This window comes from Eurosta solidaginis, chromosome 3, assembly GCF_040869045.1.
Source record: "Eurosta solidaginis isolate ZX-2024a chromosome 3, ASM4086904v1, whole genome shotgun sequence".
Lineage (NCBI taxonomy): Eukaryota > Metazoa > Arthropoda > Insecta > Diptera > Tephritidae > Eurosta > Eurosta solidaginis.
In genome coordinates, this window is record NC_090321.1 from 283,957,627 (window position 1) to 283,978,752 (window position 21,126).

The window sequence follows — 21,126 nt, forward strand, 5'->3', positions numbered from 1 at the left end:
GGTAAACTGTAGTCAACCGTCAAATCTTTGTCTATACCAACAAAACACAGTGATAAGGTATCCATAGCCTTCGGTGATACAACTTTATCTGATACGAAGACAAGCGCGAGCGCCTTTTGCAGACAATTTATAATGCATTCTTCACTAGTCAAAGCCAGACGTCGTGCACATAAACATAAATACGATGACCCATTACCATCACCCCCACAGAGTTTGAAGAAGCCACCCACAAGGCCAAGCCATCTAAATCTATAACGTACAGACGAATAGCCATGTCAATGCTAAACAACCTGGGCGCTGAGGGAATAAACTACCTAACGCTCGTTTTCAACCCGTCGCTGAAGTCCTTTGTCATTCCAGAACAATGGATAATGGCAAGGATAATTGCACTACTAAAGCCTGAGAAATCAGCTCACGAAGGCGAGTCGACCGATATCACTCCTTTCACCAGTAGCGAAGGCATTGGAAACCACCCTGCTTCCCCATTTCACTGTGAAACTTCGTCTAGCCACCCATCACCCATAAACACAGTTACCTAAAGATTTTCGAGGTAACGTTCCATAATACTCTCAGCTTCAAGGCGCATGCCACCGAAATTGTATCTAAAGTAAAAGGACGCAACAAGATCTTTAAGTCGCTTGTCGGCAGCACTTGGAGAAAAGATAAAACAACGTTGCTAACCACGTACAAATCAATTGGCTGGGCACTCATGTGCTACGCGCCACCATTTTGGTCGCCTGGTCTTAAAAAATACATTGAAAAAGGCTGCAGGCCTGCCAAAATGCTGCACTCAAAACTGCCAAGGGATGTTTCCTCATGACCCCTGAACATCATCTACATAGTGAGGCGAAAGAGCTCAACATTAAAGAGCATAACGAATTGCTCGTTGGCAAAAGGTATTCTGCGTTATTCTTCTATAGACAAGTCGTTTCCAGTCTCGAATTTATTCTCGTCAATATTGACGTGCTTAACAAGGCGCGAATGCCCGATTTTTTCTTTGATAACAGCAAGTCAAGTAAAGCGTTCGGCAAGGAGCTGTTAAAAAAAACTCTTCCAAGAATAAAAGAAAGATATTCAACCAATTATCTTGGACTGGTAAATAATCGATTTATGCAATTCCATTACAATCCTGCGCCGTTGTAACCTTTTTCACCATTGAACTCATTCATCTGTCAGAAGATGCATCGCAACCAAGGCGAATTCAGTACCAGGTGTTTTTATCTCAACAGCTGATTGCTTCTTCTTGATTATTTTCCATACAACGCCTTGTACAACAATATGTCAATTAATCGAAATCAATGAAAATTTTCTTATGATTTGACATTCTTCTGTACAGCAAATTGGTTGAATTCGCTTTGACACCACCTGGTATAGATTCGCCTTGATCGCAACAAAGCATTCTATGTAAGGCGAATTCAGTGCCAGGCAAGGCGAATCCATACCAGGTGGTGGCAAAGCGAGTTTAACCAATTCGCCGTACAGAAGAATGTCAAGTCAAAAGAAAATTTGCATTCATTTCGATTAACTGACATGTTGCAATACAAGGCGTTGTATGGAAAATTATCAAGAAGAAGCAATCAGCTGTTGGGATAGCAACACCGGGCACTGAATTCGCCTTGGTGCCAGGTGTTGTTATCCCAACAGCTGATTGCTTCTTCTTGATTATTTTCCTTACATCGCATTGTAAAAAAATATGGCAGTTAATCTAAATCAATGAAAATTTTCTTTTGACTTGACATTCTTCTGCACGGCGAATGGGTTCAATTCGCTTTCCTATCACCTTAAATGGTTTCGTCTTGGTTCTATGTAAATTCGGCATAAGAACATTCTTCTTTCGCTAACGTGAAAGCCAAATTTGACATTCAACGATCGTGCCAGCAATTGACAGTATGCACCTGTTTCCATATGCATATGGACTATAACAAATATGTGAATTTGGAGTTGCGGCAACGTTGACATCACTTAAACCATAATAAATAATGCTTATATACATACATGCACAATTCCTTCTTAGATTAGGGTAGGCACTTTTGGAAAACATGTTTATTAAATTGCTGTCGTATGAAGCCATGTTGTAAAATCCACATGAAAGTGGACCCCCTTTTCTTAATATCGCATACAACGTTCTATCTAGGGCAATATGCAAGAGACTGACGCTCAATGTCAGCGAATTGATTAGGCCTTTTCAGTGCGGCTTCAGACCTGGGAAATTTATGTACTATCACCAATAGCTGTGAGTGCTAGGAGCTTCAGATGCTGGCTGATAGGAATTATGCCCAAACCAAAAACTTCGGCGGCAGACCGGGTTTCTTGCAGAAATGATACTGACGTACAGAGTATGCTTAAGTTGTGGAGAGAGCACTTCTCTTCATTGCTATCCAGCGAGGAAGAAGACGAACCCGATACTCTAATAACCGAAGACACAAAACACCTACCGGAATCCGAAGTGAGAATGGCAATATCCCGGCTGCAGAATATCAAGGTGCTGGGTAACGACGGATGACCTACCGAGCTGTCTAAACTCGAAAGCGAAGAGTTGGTAAAGAGCATACATCAACTCATATGCAATATATGGCCGTTACGTGTCTCATTTTACGCCAAGTTCGTGCTGTCAGTGGAAAATAGCGTGCGTCGTGACGGCGACGGATAGTATTTGATTAAGCCATAACGCTTGCCTCCAAAAGTAAAGCGAGATAGGGCGTTCTTCAACCGAGATATGGCACCAATAATCGATTGCATTGATTCCCATAAGGTTGGTCGAATCAGCTGTTATAAGGTTACCGATGCGGTTACCAATAAAGCACCAATGTCTGCAGCTTTAATTAAATATTTTTTCGCAGTTGTCATAGACTTGAAACATGCTTCATGTCCATATTACAGGTTTACAAGTAGGATATGTGTGAGAAAGAAACAATTCCTTCTCTTTCTAACACGCTGCCGTTTGACACTGACCGAAGTGTAGCCAAAACGCGTCTACTAAAGCATCCCCCGACGGTTTTGGTCGGTTGTTAGCAATCGTTCCCGGTAATAAAGTATCACAATTTGCTAATTAAAATTGTCCAAAACATATGGACTTTAAAGAGAGATGTAATTAAGTGCTCGTTTGAAAATATATAAGGGTATTCCTTTGTAATTTTACAATTACATCTTTACGCAGTTTTCGTTAGCGGCTACCACACTTTTTTTGGACCTAAGAAGTACTACAGTGCCAAATAGCATCCACAAAAAAACGAAGAAGCCGAGCTGTGCGTGTGTGTGTGCTGATACAAATCCTACTTGTAAGCCTTTACAACGTTCATGTCATAGGCTGACGATTTAAAATAAATGAAAAATCCGCTAGGTGGCGAATGAATTGCGCTATTTAGAAAATCAGGGCACATATCGTGTTCTACGATCTGTGATAGAATTAAATTTTGTAAATCGCAATAGCACTGAAATGGTGATTAGGATTGAGGTAATACCTGAAATATGGGCGGTAGGTACTTTTTAGATTCATAATGTGATATATTTTTTATGAAAATCTTGACAGACTCATATTTATGTATCATTTCAGTGAAATTGGTTTTTCATCCGTGATCGTATAACACGATACGGGCCCAGATTCGGAGCATATATTAATCATAGAAAAATAAAGAATTTAATGAAAAAAAAATTCACGCCAGGGAATACGTTTCGATTTTGATAGGGCCTATCTTACCTTTAAATATTTGACAGTTTGTTAATGCTTTTCACATATGACCCCATCTAGTATTGTATATTTAGATTTTAATATAGAGAGATATAATTTTCTACCCAAGCAGAGTATAGTATAATGTAGATAAAAGCAGAAACCAGACATTCCCCAAAGGCCTCTAGACATAATTTTTTATTCGGGCAACAAATATAGTTATGTATATATCAAGACCTTCTACAAAATATACGAGACATTGCACGTTAATGCATATACGTTTTCGATACTTGAATCTGTCTTGGCCCTTGGCAAAGTTATACATATACATACATATCATATGTTTATGCATTGATTTTTCTGGAATATTTTCTAGCCGGACCCTTAAGTGACGCAAGCATGAGATAATTATAAAATTTATATTTAAAAGCTGCCGCTAGAGGGCTCATACACAAACATACTAAACATTTAAAACATTTACTATTTACCATGCTTTGAGAACCGCCTTGCATACTGAGGATGCCCGTTGTCTCTTGGAGTACCTCACGACTTGATGTACCGCCTTCGACCAGAACTTTTAATTGTTTAATATAAATTGTCGCTAAGCGTAGAGTATCCAATTTAGATAGTTTTGTGTCCGGTGGAATGTTTGGCAATTTTGTTTTCAAGCGCCCAAAAGCACTAGATAAAACACGCATGCGCGCCCTCTCTCTCGCATTGGCAGCGTTTCGTTGTATTGGTGGATTGCCGTTTTTGGAACCTAAACATGCACATATACATATGAGATGATATATATACATACAAACATTTTAACGAACTAATGCCCCTATTACGGTTTACAACTCAACTCTCTTTCAGTTGAAATTTTGCAATTTGGTATTACAGATTACAACTCAACCTGTCAAAAAAAATGTCGGTTGAAGTTGTCTAGTCTTATAACTTTTGTGGCATTACCGTTTACAACTTTGTGTTGGTGTAGTTGTCAAAGACATTAAAATCTGACAACTGATTATTACCAGTTGTATGAGAAAATTTTGAAGTTGTTTGGAAAAAATATTATAAATAATTTTCCGTATATCTCGATCCGTGCGCCACCTAGCGGATTTTTTTCACTTGCATTGTAATGTCCCCCAGATCTGAACTGATACTTAGAACATATCAAGTGTCTAGCTCAACGGGAAGTTACCGAAAAAGACTTTTCCGTGGGTCAAAAATTCGTATGGAAATGAGGGGACAAACATGAAACGGAGTTAATATAAAGGCAGTAAAAGATGGAAAGCGAGTAATTAAACCTTTTAAAATAAATTTAAACAAATTTTATAATCGACAATTTTACACGCATTTATTGAAAAAACAAGGTTTTAACGAAGGATTACATTGAAAAACTTATAGGACCTTATGGAGCGACATCCCGAAGATGGACGAGGCAAGCCGCAGTTCGAATGCAGCCAAAATAGGTGAAATTAAGCGGACGTGAGTCCCATTGATACTACCCACTACTCCTGGGAATCCTGTTTTAGAGTAAAATGCGATTTTTGAAGTGCGTTGCTCCTCTGCAGTCATTTGCGTTTTAATCCACTTCGCACAAATATGCTCAATAATATCTAAAACCTTTATAAAAACTGTAGATGTTTTCCAGTCCAACACTTAAATCATTTCCACAGCATTTTTGATAGCTGCCGTCAGCAAGGAATCAGAGTGCAGTGCATAATTTTAAAATAGGGGTACAGCCGTCCCTAGAATGCGTTTGCGGTAATGGTCCTTCAGTTTGTTTAGTAAGAAACAAAATGCTTCCTTACTTAACCGAAAATAACTTAGAAATCTGCGAAATAACTTCATTAAAGCTCACCATTTGTCACTAAAACGTTGTCTTACTTGGTGCTTGGTAGTTCCAAGGGATTGGAGTGATCACGCGAATTTTTTCCCTATTCGCGACATGTCAATTTTGTCACCAACATCTTCGTCGTTATAAAAGAAATCTATGCTAATAGATTTGCTACTAATAAAATAATCGCTTGCAAATGCTTAAATTTTAGCCACAAATTGATCAGCTGCTCATTTATCTGTCAAATAATCACTGTTTTAGGTTGGCAACATCAATTGAACTTCAACTGAAATAAGTTGTAATTCGTAATATCAAACAAGAGTTGAGTTATTTTGATTACAACACAACTAAGTTGAGTTGTAAACCGTAATAGGGGCATACGATTATTGGATGAATATGTTCATATAATGAATTGAGTATGCAATTGGCTGTGGTTGTCGATAAGAAGTTACTAGGCGATTTTGGTCGTTGTGTAAAAATCACGTTAGCTATAACTCTTTCGCGATAACTGGCGACACTTGGAAGCACCAATAGAAATCAAGTCTTCCTCGACCTCCCTCTCTCAGCTCAGTGGAGGTCTCACCCTTCTGCTTCCAAATTTGGATACAGATAAGAATACTTTCTGAGCCGGAACATCACCTATCCAGCGAAACCTTAAAGATTTTATTCGTAGGACTATGCTTATATCTGCTTAAAGCTTATAGAATATCATAAATTCTCCTTGAATGCACACCATTGGCATCACAAATAGGACCATTAATCGTTTGGAGAACTTTTCTCTCAAATACCCTAAATACCACCCTATCCTCTCATCTACATATACACCAGAACTGTTACGATGATAAATTAAATGTTTGTTCGTAGAGAGATGTTTAAGTTGCGTGTCGATTCTCCTATCGTAAGCTCAGAGCTTGGCGTATCGTGAAGATATGTTCGATAGATGATTTACTACGTCTGCAGCTACACGGGTAAGGTCAATTAGTTTGTTGACTTTGATTTCAGTTCACTATCCTAAACTGATTCCGTGGTAACTAGCGCAATTTGAGGGATCACCTTTGCATATAAGAACACTTAAATTTCAATCTCGACTCAGCCGTTCGCTGTTTTGTAAAGGAGCTAGTGCATGCTCTTTGCAGACTCTTCGCCTGTGTGTTCGAATAGCTCTGCGGGAAAGTCTATCGTTAACTTGTAGTCTTGTTATTTTTAAGCCGGGATAATGCGGAGAACACTTCCATACGTGGGACGAGGAACGTATTTTGTGACTGGAAAAGAGTTTCCTCCATAACTTAAGCGTACTCTGTACATCCCTATCATCATTCCTGAATGAATCCGCCCCAGTTTTTTAACCTACAGTAACTGGAACTTTCTGGCATTATGCCGAGCAGCCAGCATCTGAAGCTCCTTGCCCCACATTCTGCCTTCTAAGTAGTCATCTGAATTCGCTGTTTACATATAGCGCTCCCATGCATTGTGCTTTGCTGCACCCGTACGCAGGTACGTGGTCCGGGCTCGCTGAAAACCTATGGTATCTACAGTAATGGTGCTCAGTGAATGAGAAATGTAGTCCTATTGCACTGCTGCACCGTTAGTTCGAAAATTAGTTTTTAGGCTGCTAATTCTAGTCCCACCCTTTAACATACCAATTCTGATCCGCGGCTAGCAACCAGGTTGATAAAAATGTCAGATGAGATAGCTGTTGGAGCATTCGTGAAAAAAGTACTTTGCAGGTTTTTCATATTTATGCAGCAATTTATAGAAGGTTAATCGAGTGAATTAAGTCGCCCTGGAAGGGAGTAGAAGGCGGACACCCCTTCGTCTTTATAATTTGCGCCAGGTATAAGGTAACAAGAGGAAGAGATTTTGCACTTCCACTCAACCTCGACCGCGACCTCTGCTACTGATATTTACGACAAGTAATATTTTTTCTTTACAAAGTTTCAATTTATTTGACAAAGTTTAATTTCATATATCACATACTTTGAGAGCTGGCATCCTCATCGCAGTCGTCGTCGAAGGATTCAAATGGACTAGAAGCTCTCTTTCTTCTTGGCATTGTAACACACTTACAAATATTTCACTTTGTCTCAACTTTTACTATAAATAAGTATTTTAATTAAGGTAGTTTGTAAGTAAATTAATTTGCGCGAATATTCGTTACAATAAATTTATATTAACCACAAAGTTAATGCACTCAAGTCGCTAGTCGCTAAATATTCCGTTTATTATAACTAAAATCGACCGTAACGAACTATATGCTAATTGTTTCTATTAGAAGATCTTTAGATATTTTAATATTTACGCTCATCTACATTTTACTCAATTGCCAATGAATCGGCTAAAGGACTATTTTTAGAGCATTGTGGGTGGAGTTTATTACTTACATATTAGCGTTTCTTTAGCTCTTGGAACTACAGACAATCTCATTGGTAAGAGTATAGTTGAAAAATAGACAAATAGAAGTCAGGCACACTGATTTTCGTTCAAAATAGAATGCACGTATATTTGCCCTGAAGGGAATCAAGAAGCTAGTGAAACAAATTACTGGTTCGGAACTAGACCCAAAGTGCCAAATAAGTATTATTTCGTTAGTAACTAAATTTTCTTCAGTTACAAATCGACAGTTTAGATTTTTACATTTAATATTTAATATTTGAGGAAGAGGTCACCAACAAAAAACTGCTACCAGCTTAGGGAGCTTCGACTATGAGTATGCCTTTTTCTCCCACACTTTCCCACCGGTTCGGAACTTTCGAGAAAGGGGATAATATCGGACTAGAAGCAACATGTACAGAGCCAACGAAATGGAACCAAGAAAAGAACTAGATCTTAGCTGTAAATTTTTACACTAGCTCTGAATTATAGAAAAAGTGCCAATAAAGAACTAGGTCTAAAGTGGAAATGCAGCGGAGAGAATTTCCACCGCCTAGGATATAGCCATGCTAAATTCGCCAGTTGAAAGCATATAAGATAGATGGCGGACTGGTAGTGGTTCGGAATGCACTAGAAAGCGCACTTGTTTTGAACTAGACATTTTCCATACAGGATGTAGAACAAACATATGCAAAGCAAATGAGCAAATCGGCACACGACTAAGTACCCATACTCGTAAAAGTAACATTAGTACTTAATCTTAGCAAATTTGTCAAAGATGCTGTCCAGCTGTATTGATATCAATTGAGTTATTTGAAGCGAAAAGATTTAGAACTGATGTGAATTTCTGCTACGAAAACGTAAATGGAATATTTCGAAATAACAAAAGACTTCGTTTATATGGGAACCAGCATTAACACAAACCACATCAGCTCTGAAATCCAGTGAAGAATCTCCCTTGCTTTTTTGGGCTATGTAGGCAATTTAAAAGTAAAGTCCTCTCTCGGCAATCGAAAACCATGCTCTACAAGTCACTTATCGTGCCCGTCCATATGGTGCAGAAGCAGGAATTTCACTAGACATCAAATTTTCGAAGGTATTGTAGCGATCAAGATGATTCAAAGTGCGACAAAGATAGTCTTATCATTGAAAAGGAGCCTGTAGGCTTATGATGGGAGTTCTAAGAGGGCATTAACTTATTTACTTTCTTAGTTGGCGCTTTAAACGTTATGGCCGTCCACCAAAGGCGCCAGTCCCTTCGTCGTTTGGATAACTGGCGCCAAATGGCCACGCCAAGGAAATTTAAATCGTTTTCCACCTGGTCTCTTCAGCGGAGTGGTACCGCCCTCTTCCTCTGCTTCCGATAAGAATACTTGTTTGGCCGGAGCATCATCTTTCATTCGCATAGGATGATCTAGCCAGTGTAGCCGCTATGTTTTAATTCGCTGGACTGCGTTAGTGTCTGCATAAAGCTCATCATTAAATCTTCTTTGCAACTCATCGTTGCCGATGCGTACAGGCATATAAACCTTTCGAAGAACTTTTCGCTAGAACACTCCCAGAGCCGCTTCATCTGATGTTATCATGATCCATGCTTCTGCACCATATAGCAGGATGGGTACGATAGGTTAGGTGCAGTACAATTTCGTCCGTGGAAATAACGCCCGCGGGCTCTATTTCTTAATCTTGGCGGGCGTTATTTCCTTTTTGAAAAGGAGCGAGCTTTTTTCCTTCATTTGGGAAACTATGCCCGCAGCGTAGCTACTCTCTCAGAAATCACAACTTTGTATGAAGATTTCGCACATAACGTATTGGACAAAAATATGTATGTATATTACAACAAAAGCTCATTCCATGCTTACATTGGAATGGAATGGAAACACAAAATGAATTACCATAATACAAAATAAAATAAAAAACATTAAAATAAATAATTTTTTTTTTAAAATAACTATAATATAATAAAAGCATACAAAGCATACAAGTGATGCTAATATAGGCGTGTTAAAAAACCCGCGGCCGGTATTTCCTTTTGTCAGTGTGAACTATTTTCATTTTGAAAAGGAAATAAGGTCCGCGGGCCTTGTCCCTTTTTTTGGGATATAACGTCCGCGGGCCTTATTTCCTTATCAAAATGAAAATAGTTACCACTGACAAAAGGAAATAACGTCCGCGGGCTTTTCCGGGTTTCATTGCACTGCACCGATCAGTGACTTGTATATAATGATTTTCGTTTGCCGAAAGGGGACTTAACTTTGTAATTCATACCTAGCTCAAAGTAGCATTAATTGGACTTCAAAGCTGATGTTGTTTGTTTCATTGCTGGTTCGAAAATAAACGAAGTCTTTTACTATTTCGAAATTATGGCTGCCAACAGTTGCATGGTTGCCACGGCGCATATACGCTGACTCTTTGCTTAATGGCAGCAAGTACTTAGTTTTGTCCTCATTTACCATCAAATCCAGGGAGGTTTTTCCCAATTCTGACTGTGCTGATGGCGTTGCTAAACGTCGCTTTGCACAGCTGTATAAGTTTTCTGGGGAAACCTAATACAGACATAATGGTATAAAAACAGTTCCCTTTCGTGCTTTCGAAGACGGCCTTAAAATCGACGAAGAGGTGATGTGTATCAACTCTTTTTTCATGGGGTTTTCCCAAGGTTTGGCATATAAAGAAAATCTTGTCGAAAGTAGATTTGCCAGGTCTGAAGCCGCATTGATAAGGTCCAATCAGCGGATCCACGGTGGGCTTTAATCCTTCGTACAATACGCTAGACAAGCCCTTATATGCAATACTAAGAAGGCTGATTCCGCGACAGTTGGCGCAGTTTGCAGGATCCCCCTTGTTGTGGACTAGGTAAAGAACACTTTGATTTTAATCGTCGGGCATGCTCTCGTTCGACCATATTTTACATGGAAATTGATGCATTTGGCTTACCAACTCCTCCCCGTTGTATTTGAATAGCTCCACATGCAATCAATCAGCGCCTGCGGCCTTTTTGTTTTTTAATCTGGCTATCGCTATTCTTACTTCGACATAGTCGGGTGGGGAACATTTATTCATCATCTTTTCTGGGCGTTTCATCGCCCTCTCCATTTTATAGCACAGAGAAGTGTTCCCTCCATAACCTAAGCATCGGCTAGCAGGGCATCGTTTTCGATTTTACAGTAGTTTGCCCCGGGCTGGAAACCTTCTGTCTGTCGCCACAAACCACAGTCGAAGCAGTTTACTTAATTTTGTTATTGCTGTTCTTCGCGTGTCTTTGGCCGCCAAACTATGAAAGTATAGCTGAATACTGGCTTCACAACAGTATTAAATGTCCAGTATACCATTTGGAATATAGCCCCCATGTTTTGCCATACCTGTCGAGTGCTGGGAAGAAAGCACTTGATGCTTTGTTAAGTTAGCACCTAGATGAGCATTCCAAGTGAGGGTTCTGTCCAGTGTAACCCCTAAGTATTTTATGGAGGGGAGATAAACGCAAATGCTGAAGCTCGCATTGCGCCAGTTCGAATTATGGAGATATGTCTGTGGAAAGCATTTGTAAGTATAAAAGGTGCAGATTGGCGAAGGCAACAGCGGTTTGATGGGCAGTATTGTTGCTAGTCTTTAAGGTTGTGTCGCAAGAGACGTGACTATGATTTGACGTTGAAAGGGGACAAGATGCTCATTGTTAACACAACAACATGATGCGCACTGTAGTACTCCCATTGGACGTTAGCTGCAAATAGACAAAAAAGTTTTGAAGTGACAAAACACCCCGTCGTTTGCACGAGACACACTGAAATGCCGTAAATCAGAAATAAACGTGGCACCGCAAGTTTGACCGCTTCTCGACTGGATAAAGCAGTTACGCCCAAAATGATGTCCGACTGTTTTTCCGACGGAAATAACTTAAATAAGACGAATCTTGGTTGGTATCAATGAGCATTTAATGATAAACGGAGCAGATATCAACTGATATGTGAATTATTAAGATACTCCCATCCTGAAAGTATGCCTATTGAAACCACTCAGTGCCAGCAGTGAAAGCAGTTTCAAACAGTGCCAGCAGAGGAGAGTTTCTTGGTTTCCCTTGGTAAATGGACGTCAGTTGTCACTGAAAACTGTGGTCTGAAGCGTTTGTTGGACTCGGCCACATTCGTCTAGTCTCTAAGCGCCAACTTGTAAAGAAAGCATATTTGCAGGGAATTGTGCTGTCAGATAAGCTTCCTCGCGGGAGCAATAATTATTTATACTTGTTATGTTATAAACAAGACAAAAATATAAAAGAAAATCTGACTATCATCTTCCCTTATCAGCTTCAGCTGACCTCTACGACAACAAACCACAATCTATTTTTATCAGTTTACTATATTCTAATACCTGTTGTTATTTAATAATAAACAACGCTTTAGTTTAAATTCCAATTTGCTTGTGATCGGTTCGGAATTTAAAATATGTGGAGGTTTAGCAGACGATCAATTATACAAGAAAAGCCGTTTCTTTCCACTACTGCTTCAATATCATCCCGTTATAATAGTTTTGAAGCTAAGAGTGTACCACCTCCACCACATATACCTTCAACGGCAGATGTGGTTATAATTGGTGGCGGTTCGGCTGGATGTCATACATTATATCACTTGGCAAAGCGAGGGGTGAAGGCGGTGCTATTGGAGCGTGCTAAACTAACAGCCGGTACCACCTGGCATACAGCAGGCTTAGTATGGCGTTTACGACCAAATGACATAGACATACAATTGCTGAATAATTCACGAAATATGTTGAAGCGATTGCAACAGGATACAGGACATGATCCGGGTTGGATACAAAATGGTGGGATATTCATTGCACATACTAAGGTGAATGCTTTTTTGGGGGCGAATTACATAAAAAGTTGTATATACCAAAATAAAAAATTATTAAATAACAAGTAAGGAAGGCTAAGTTCGGGTGTAACCGAACATTACACACTCAGCTGAGAGCTATGGTGACAAAATAAGGGAAAATCACCATGTAGGAAAATGAACATAGGGTATCCCTGGAATGTGTTTGTATGACATGTGTATCAAATGGAAGGTATTAAAGAGTATTTTAAAAGGGAGTGGGCCTTCCTTCTATAGGTGGACGCCATTTAGGGATATCGCCATAAAGGTGCACCAGGGGTGACTCTAGAATTTGTTTGTACGATATGGGTATCAAATGAAAGGTGTTAATGCGTATTTTAAAAGGGCGTGGGCCTTAGTTCTATAGGTGGATGCCTTTTCGAGATATCGCCATAAAGGTGGACCAGGGGTGACTGTAGAATTTGTTTGTACCATATGGATATCAAATGAAAGGTTTTAATGAGTATTTTAAAAGGGCGTGGGCTTAGTTCTATATGTGGACGCCTTTTCGAGATATCGCCATAAAGGTGGACCAGGGGTGACTCTAGAATTTGTTTGTACGATATGGGTATCAAATGAAAGGTGTTAATGAGTATTTTAAAAGGGAGTGTGCCTTAGTTCTATAGGTGGACACCTTTTCGAGATATCGTTATAAAGGTGGACCAGGGTTTACTCTAGAATGCGTTTGTACGATATGGGTATCAAACCAAAGGTGATAATGGGTATTTTAAAAGGGAGTGAGCGTTAGTTCTATAGGTGGACGCCTTTTCGAGATATCGCCATAAAGGTGGACCAGGGGTGACTCTATAATGTGTTTGTACGATATGGGTATCAAATTAAAGGTATTAATGAGGGGTTTAAAAGGGAGTGGTGGTAGTTGTATATGTGAAGGCGTTTTCGAGATATCGACCAAAATGTGGACCAGGGTGACCCAGAACATCATCTGTCGGGTACCGCTAATTTATTTATGTATTTAATACCACGAACAGTATTCCTGCCAAGATTTCAAGGGCTTTTGGTTTCGCCCCGCAGAACTTTTTCATTTTCTTCTACTTAATATGGTAGGTGTCACACCCATTTTACAGTTTTTTTCTAAAGTTATATTTTGCGTCAAAAAACCAATCCAATTTTCGTATTTGGTATAGAATTATGGCATTTTTTTCATTTGTCGTAATTTTCGATATCGAAAAAGTGGGCGTGGTCATGGTCGGATTTCGGCCATTTTTTATACCAATACAAAGTGAGTTCAGATAAGTACGTGAACTGAGTTGAGTAAAGATAACGGCCGAGCGGAAGGACAGACGGTCGACTGTGTATAAAAAGTGGGCGTTGCTTCAACCGATTTTGCCCTTTTCCACAGAAAACAGTTATCGTCCTAGAATCTAAGCCCCTACCAAATTTCACAAGGATTGGTAAATTTCTGTTCGACTTATAGCATTAAAAGTATCCTAGACAAATTAAATGAAAAAGGGCGGAGCCACGCCCATTTGGAAATTTTCTTTTATTTTTGTATTTTGTTGCACCATATCATTACTGGAGTTGAATGTTGACATAATTTACTTATATACTGTAAAGATATAACATTTTTTGTTAAAATTTGACTTAAAAATTTTTTTTTTTTAAAGTGGGCGTGGTCGTTCTCCGATTTTCCTAATTTTTATTAAGCATACATATAGTAATAGGAGTAACCTTCCTGCCAAATTGCACCATGATATCTTCAACGACTGCCAAATTACAGCTTGCAAAAGTTTTAAATTACCTTCTTTTAAAAGTGGGCGATGCTACGCCCATTGTCCAAAATTTTACTAATTTTCTATTCTGCGCCGTAAGTTGAACTCACCTACTAATTTCCATCGCTTTATCCGTCTTTGGTAATGAATTATCGCACTTTTTCGGTTTTTCGAAATTTTCGATATCGAAAAAGTGGGCGTGGTTATAGTCCGATATCGTTCATTTTAAATAGCGATCTGAGATGAGTGTCCAGGAACCTACGTACCAAATTTCATCAAGATACCTCAAAATTTACTCAAGTTATCGTGTTAACGGACAGACGGACGGACATGGCTCAATCAAATTTTTTTTCGATACTGATGAGTTTGATATATGGAAGTCTATATCTATCTCGATTCCTTTATACCTGTACAACCAATCGTTTCCAATCAAAGTTAATATACTCTGTGAGCTCTGCTCAACTGAGTATAAAAATGCTGTGCAGATAGAATGGCTACAATGCAATGTGCACAAGCCGTAAACCTGGGTTTTTGCGTATTTTTTGTGGTGTAGACACCATGATCTCAGCGCCAAGCCCGGTGTACTTTTGCTATTGAGTCGATTGATATTTGTGAGTGAGATACGGGTTTGGTGCTATTGGCGCCATTAAATTTATACAGTCAATTCAGCTTGTCAACCAAGAAGAAGTTACCTGATGTCGCTCGCTTCCTAAAACCGTGGGCGAGAGGGAAGGGTAGGGGGGTAAAGGGGCTATTGGCTTGTTTTTAAGCAGAAAGTAAAATAATACACGATTCACACATTCATTTTACTATCCGCATTTAATGTAGGTTTTCCATTATATTTATAATATTCAGTCAAGCCTTCTTGTATTGTCCTATAGTCATGATAAACATACATACATACATACATATGTATGATACTTACTTAGCTTCAGTACAATCTTCAGAGTACACATCCAATTTAAATTACACTTTTTTCTAACTCAGTCCATACTTCTGTGAACTAGCAATTTGTTTTAGAAGTTTAACATTAATAGGGTCTGCCAAATGCCGAAAAAAATCATTGCACGTCAAGTTTGCAAAATTAAATTGCACAATCATAATGTGCGTCATGTATCAGTTTACAACGCAACGTACGAAATGTATCTGATAGTTATGAGAAACATCATATTTACACATATCTAATATTATACTTCATTCTGCTATTATTTTGACCGCATTTTTACATTAATAATTTGTATTAACTGATTACTTTATCAGAAACGTTTGGATGAATATAAACGTTTAGCTACAATAGGAAATGCATTGGATATCGAAAATCATATACTTGGACCCGAGGAAACACAGAAGTTATTTCCTCTCCTTGATCCGAAAGCTTTCATTGGAGCGCTATACTCGCCAGGCGATGGTGTTGTTGATCCAGCCATGTTGTGTACAGCTTTAACACGTGGTGCTGTAAAAAATGGTGCCACTTTTATTGAAAATTGCAGCGTTACAGATCTTTTGATCGAGGACACTTCGAAGGGTAAGCAGCTCGTCGGTGTGGCTACACCATATGGCAACATCAAAACAAAAATTGTTGTTAATGCCACTGGTGTTTGGGGTCGAGACCTAATTAAGAAATATGATTCCCATTTACCGCTCATTCCCATGAAACATTCTTATATTGTGTCTGAATCAATACCTGGTGTACGTGGTTTACCAAATATTCGTGATCATGATTATTCCACATATTTCCGAATACAGGGTGATGCTATATGCATGGGCGGTTATGAACCAAACCCTGTTTTATTGGAAAATGTGGCTCATGATTTTCATTTTAGCTTATACGATTTGGATTGGTCGGTATTTGATGTGCATCTTAATGGCTCTATTAAGTTATGTCCTTCGTATGGTAATTACGGTGTTAAGAGTACAATATGCGGCCCGGAATCATTTACGCCGGATCATAAACCTCTAATGGGGCCCGACATCCAAATACAGGGACTTTATCATAATTGTGGCTTCAACTCAGCTGGTATGATGTTTGGCGGTGGATGTGGTGAACAAATTGCACTTTGGTTGATTAATGGAAAACCTGATTTGCCGATGTTCAATTTTGATTTACGTCGTTTCACAGACAAACAAAATCGTGATAGAAATTGGATAAGCGAAAAGTCGCACGAAAGCTATGCAAAAAACTATAGCATGGTTTTCAAATTTGATCAGCCACTGGCCGGTCGTAACTTTCAAAAGGATCCTTTGCATGAGGATATGTTAGCGCAAAATGCGTTTATGGAGGAAAAGCAAGGTTTTGAAAGACCTGGGTTCTTTATGAAGCATAAGGCAGAGGTACCAACCTATGATTGGTATGGCAATTATAATCACGAACGGAACACAAATAAAGCCTACGAAAAAGTTCTTGAGGGCGATTTAAAGTATGCTGGGTTTTCGGAGCATCATAAATTGGTAAGTGTTACATATGTACATACATATCTACCAGATACGTAAGATATTTTTATGAACATACATACGTATATTACGGCGTTTTACAATTTATTAAACTCTCACTCAATTTGATGCGGTTTAGTCTTATATAAAAATATTTTCAAAGTAGTCTAAGGCCCACTTGCAGAAGGGAAGGTTATCTTTTTAACTCAGAGTTAAGCTGACATGAGGGGTTAAAAATTTAAATTGTCTTGCACAATAATGCGTAGCATGATGAAATAAAATATCAGGTGTTCTCATCCCGTTGACGTTTTCTCTTATTCTGACAAGTTGGGCATGCATATTTTCATATACATAACTGCCCCTGAATTCTACTACGATCGAAGTAGATTTTACTATACCTTAAAAATATAATAACTATATAAACCGCTACCAGCATTTTCTACACAAGAGAGTACAAAGTTATGCCTATTCCCTAAAATAATGGGAAAATTTTGCAGACAAATAATTTTTTTGAGGCAATTCGTACGAAAACTGAAGCAATACAAAATAATTGCTTTTGTATAACAAGTAAATACTGGCGAATAGAGCAGCCGAAAAAGTGAGGTTATGTGGTTGACATCACCTTTATTATTGCATTTGGATGAGTAGCAGTTTGCCCAGGGTTATAAAAAGAAAAATATTTAACCCAGCGCAGGATTTTTATTGGAATGAGTGTCGAATCCAAAATACATATTTCTATTTTTTATTTGATTCGACATCCAAATAAAAAATAATTTTTATTCGTTATTTGATTCTTCAGCCGAGTTAAAGATACTTTAATTTTTTATTTGATGCGGATGACAGATACACAATTTGAGAAAAGGTTATATAACACCCAACAATAACAGCAAATTCAAAACTGTTTGAAAAATCATAGATTTTTACAAATTCACTCAGTAACTAGAACCAGATATTGAAATATTTTTTAATGCTATGTTATCTTATAATTCGTCGCTGACCACGGGACTATGCCACCCAGTAGGATGCAGGTTCACATGGATCTCCATGACTGCGGTGGCCTAGTCCTAGGGTGAGCGATGACCAAGATCTGCCCCCTCCCAATCCAGGGTGTTATGCAGCACCGTGCCCATTGGATGGTTTGCAGCCGGGAGGTTAATCTGGCTGTATTTGTACGGAGCCTCTCTGACACCGGGCCGCCTCAGAGAGTAAAAATGGTCTTACCGCGGTAAGAGGCTCTGCCGTGGCGGACGACACTTTTCCCCCTTTCAATAAGGTGACCCTAAGCTGGCCTCGTCTAGCAAGGGGTCGTACGAACAAGATGAACAACAAAAACAAAAAAAAACAAAGAAAAAGATAATTCGTCCTCCTCCACAGGGAGAAGGACAACAGCATTGGCATCCATACGCCCTAGTGAACGAGGGAGGGCTACCAATGCTACCAACGCTAAAGGGAAGAGCGACTTGGTGGGGGTCGGCAATAGTATGGCGGCGAAGGGAGTTGCGCTGGCAACGGCGAACCCTGACGCGCCTGCTGTTGTCGGACACCGTCCAAGCGCCGGAACGGCAACCATTTTTCCCACGGCTGTGGCAGGGGTCTCTGGACCTGGCCACTCCGAGCCAAGGGAAAACGGGGCCGCAACAGCTACTTTAACCGGGGGAGCGACTGCGTTGGAAACGACGGGTCTGCTCCCCATGGACGACAAGAGGGCAACCTCAGTCAACACAGTCTTAGGTGATCGGACGGGGGCAAGCACCAGTATGGCGGCGAAGGTAGTTGCGCTGGCAACGGCGAACACTAACGCGCCTGCTGATGCTGGGCGCCCGTCTGACGCCGGTATGGCGACTGTTTTCTCCACGGCTGTGACAGGGGTCCCACGATCTGGTAACACTGAGCCAAAGGAGAAAGGAGCCATAATGAAGACATCATCCGGGGGTACGACCGCGAGGGCAACTACGGGTCGGACCCCTTCTCAAGAAGAGTCCCACAAGGGATCGTTCCACAGGAACAAGAGAGGGCTGCAAAAGTCCTGTCAAGGTATGAGGGTGTTCCGCTGGAAACGCTGTCAGAGGACGCCAGGAATTCGGTGGAAAGGGCGCGATCTCTACTGCCGAATTTTCGGGGTTCTCTGCTAACAAGCGCAACCCCATATAAGCGTCAAAGGTCCGATGAGGACATCAAACCACCGCCGAAAAGGCACCAGAATCTCCCCGCGGTAGCCAAACCCAGCTTTGCCGAGGTAGCCAAGGGCCGGATCCTTATAGGAATCCTGGACTGAGGGAATGACCGTGGTGCAATCCCTAAAGACCAGTGGCCGTCCGTCCGGAATGAAATCGGTAACGCCGTTCTCGACGTGCTGATGGAGTCTCCGGGTAGTCCGCCGCGAGGTTCTGATGCAGGATGGTACCAGGGCCAAATCAAGGTACTCGCTTGCGAGGACGGAAGGTCTGTTGCGCTGTACAAGCCAGCAGCCGCAAAGCTGGGACAAGTCTATCCCGGGGCGATTATCGAGGTCGTCGACTGGAAGGACATTCCGGCTCGGCCAAGGGCCAGGGCATGGGTTCCAGCGGTTCCAGCAGAACCTGAGAGAGTTCTCAGGATGCTGCAACTGATGAACCCGGCTCTCCCAACGCAGGACTGGAGTGTCATCCAAGTCGAGGACCCTGTAGGACCTAGGAGACAGGTCGTGTTAGCCCTGAATAAGGAAGCTCTCGAGCCCCTTAGACGGAGCAAAGGAAGAGTGTTTTACGGCCTCGGCGAGGTCGTAATTCACGTATACCGTGGGGACGCACAGCGCGCATCCCTTTCGAGTGCCTCTTTGGACACGGACATTGAGGTACCCGAAGTGCAAGCGGACATCTCCGACGCCGAAAGCCTGGTTTCCGCCACGTCAAATTGCGCAGGGGCTCTGGGCAATTTGTCGATGGAGGATGCTCTGCTGGATAGCGACGGAGAGGATCCCAACATCACGGTGATGGAGGCAGGGGAGTCTGAGCAAGCTCATGCTGAGGTTGCTCCAGATAAACCTGCACAAAAGTAAGGCAGCCTCGACTGCTCTCATCAGTCGCCTTTCTAAAGGCGACGTCGAAGTGGTCCTTATCCAAGAACCCTGGGTGAACAACTCAAGGATTTGCCGATTGGGGGCCATTGGGTTTAAGCTCATCCGAGCTGCAGATGAAGGTAAAGTGCGAACATGCATTTTAGCAAAGTCTGAGCTAAATATCTTTCTCTTACCTAATTATAGCAATGGTGACGTTACACCGCTTATATGCCGTACGACGCAGAGGAACCTCCTCCGCAAAAGACGGTAAAGGATCTGGTGGCCGACTCAAGCAAAGGCCATCTGCTAATCGGGACAGACGCAAACGCCCACCACGTGCAGTGGGGTAGTTCGACATAAACACTCGTGGTGAGTCACTTTTTGAGTACCTTTTAACAACTAACCTTGTAGTTTGCAATGTAGGTAATGAACCAACTTTTATTACTAAAAACCGTAGAGGTTATTGACCTCACTATATGTAGCGAAAGCGTTTATGGGTGGGTTAAAAAATGGCGTGTTCTTGAGGAACATTCCTTTTCAGACCACCGGTATATTGAAGTAATGTTAGAGTTCTTCGTCGATCAGCCCATTGCGAGACGTAACCCACGTAATACAAACTGGGAACTACATAATGAGCTGTTAGCAAGAGAACTACCAGAACTGCCCCCACAAAGCCCCTCATCAACGATGGAGCTAGAGGGTCTGGTAGAAACCTTCACATCGGCATTCTCAAAAGCCTTAGAACAGGCCTGTCCATTGCCAAAACCGCGCGGTAAGCGTAAACCTCACTGGTGGTCCCATGATCTGGACCTACTTCGTAAATCCTGTAGAGAACAGTTTAACAAAGCCAAATTCTTTGATAACGGGTCACAATGGCTAGAATACAAGGACAAACTAAGGACCTACAAAAAAGTCCTGAGACAAGCGAAGAGAACTTCATGGAGAAATTTCTGCACTGGAGTCGAAAGTGTCGTGTACACATCCAGGCTACGGTGCGTGCTGTCTAAGACGCAAACAGCTATTAGCTTTCTGCGGAGACCGAATGGTACCTGGACCAGCACAGAAGGGGAAACTCTAGAGCTGCTCCTGGACACACATTTCCCGGGAAATATGACCAACGCACCGGAAGTACCTGCAGCAAACCAAGCTGTGAATATACCCATCACTGAGGAGAGAGTGAGGTGGGCAGTCAAAAGTTTTAA

General features: G+C 40.9%; 2 protein-coding genes across 5 annotated transcripts in view; one reads left to right on the forward strand and one right to left on the reverse strand.

Annotated features, from left to right (window-relative positions):
* Window positions 1-21,126, reverse strand: part of HLH54F — a 174,329-nt gene that overhangs the window by 17,982 nt on the left and 135,221 nt on the right. The window contains exons 1-2 of one of the 2 annotated variants that reach the window (XM_067776814.1): window positions 7,470-7,735; window positions 4,156-4,427 (exon numbers count right to left, since the gene is read on the reverse strand). In XM_067776814.1, the coding sequence (XP_067632915.1) occupies window positions 4,156-4,427; window positions 7,470-7,545 (348 nt within the window). In that variant the 5' untranslated portion in view covers window positions 7,546-7,735. Of the gene's footprint in view, window positions 1-4,155; window positions 4,428-7,469; window positions 7,736-21,126 lie in introns of those variants that run through there. The other variant, XM_067776815.1, reaches the window with a different exon arrangement.
* Window positions 12,277-21,126, forward strand: part of Sardh (Sarcosine dehydrogenase) — a 29,518-nt gene continuing 20,668 nt past the window's right edge. For all 3 annotated transcript variants that reach the window (XM_067776805.1, XM_067776807.1, XM_067776806.1), the window contains exons 1-2: window positions 12,277-12,703; window positions 15,718-16,905. In XM_067776805.1, coding sequence (XP_067632906.1) covers window positions 12,302-12,703; window positions 15,718-16,905 — 1,590 coding nt within the window. In that variant the 5' untranslated portion in view covers window positions 12,277-12,301. The remainder of the gene's footprint in view (window positions 12,704-15,717; window positions 16,906-21,126) is intronic.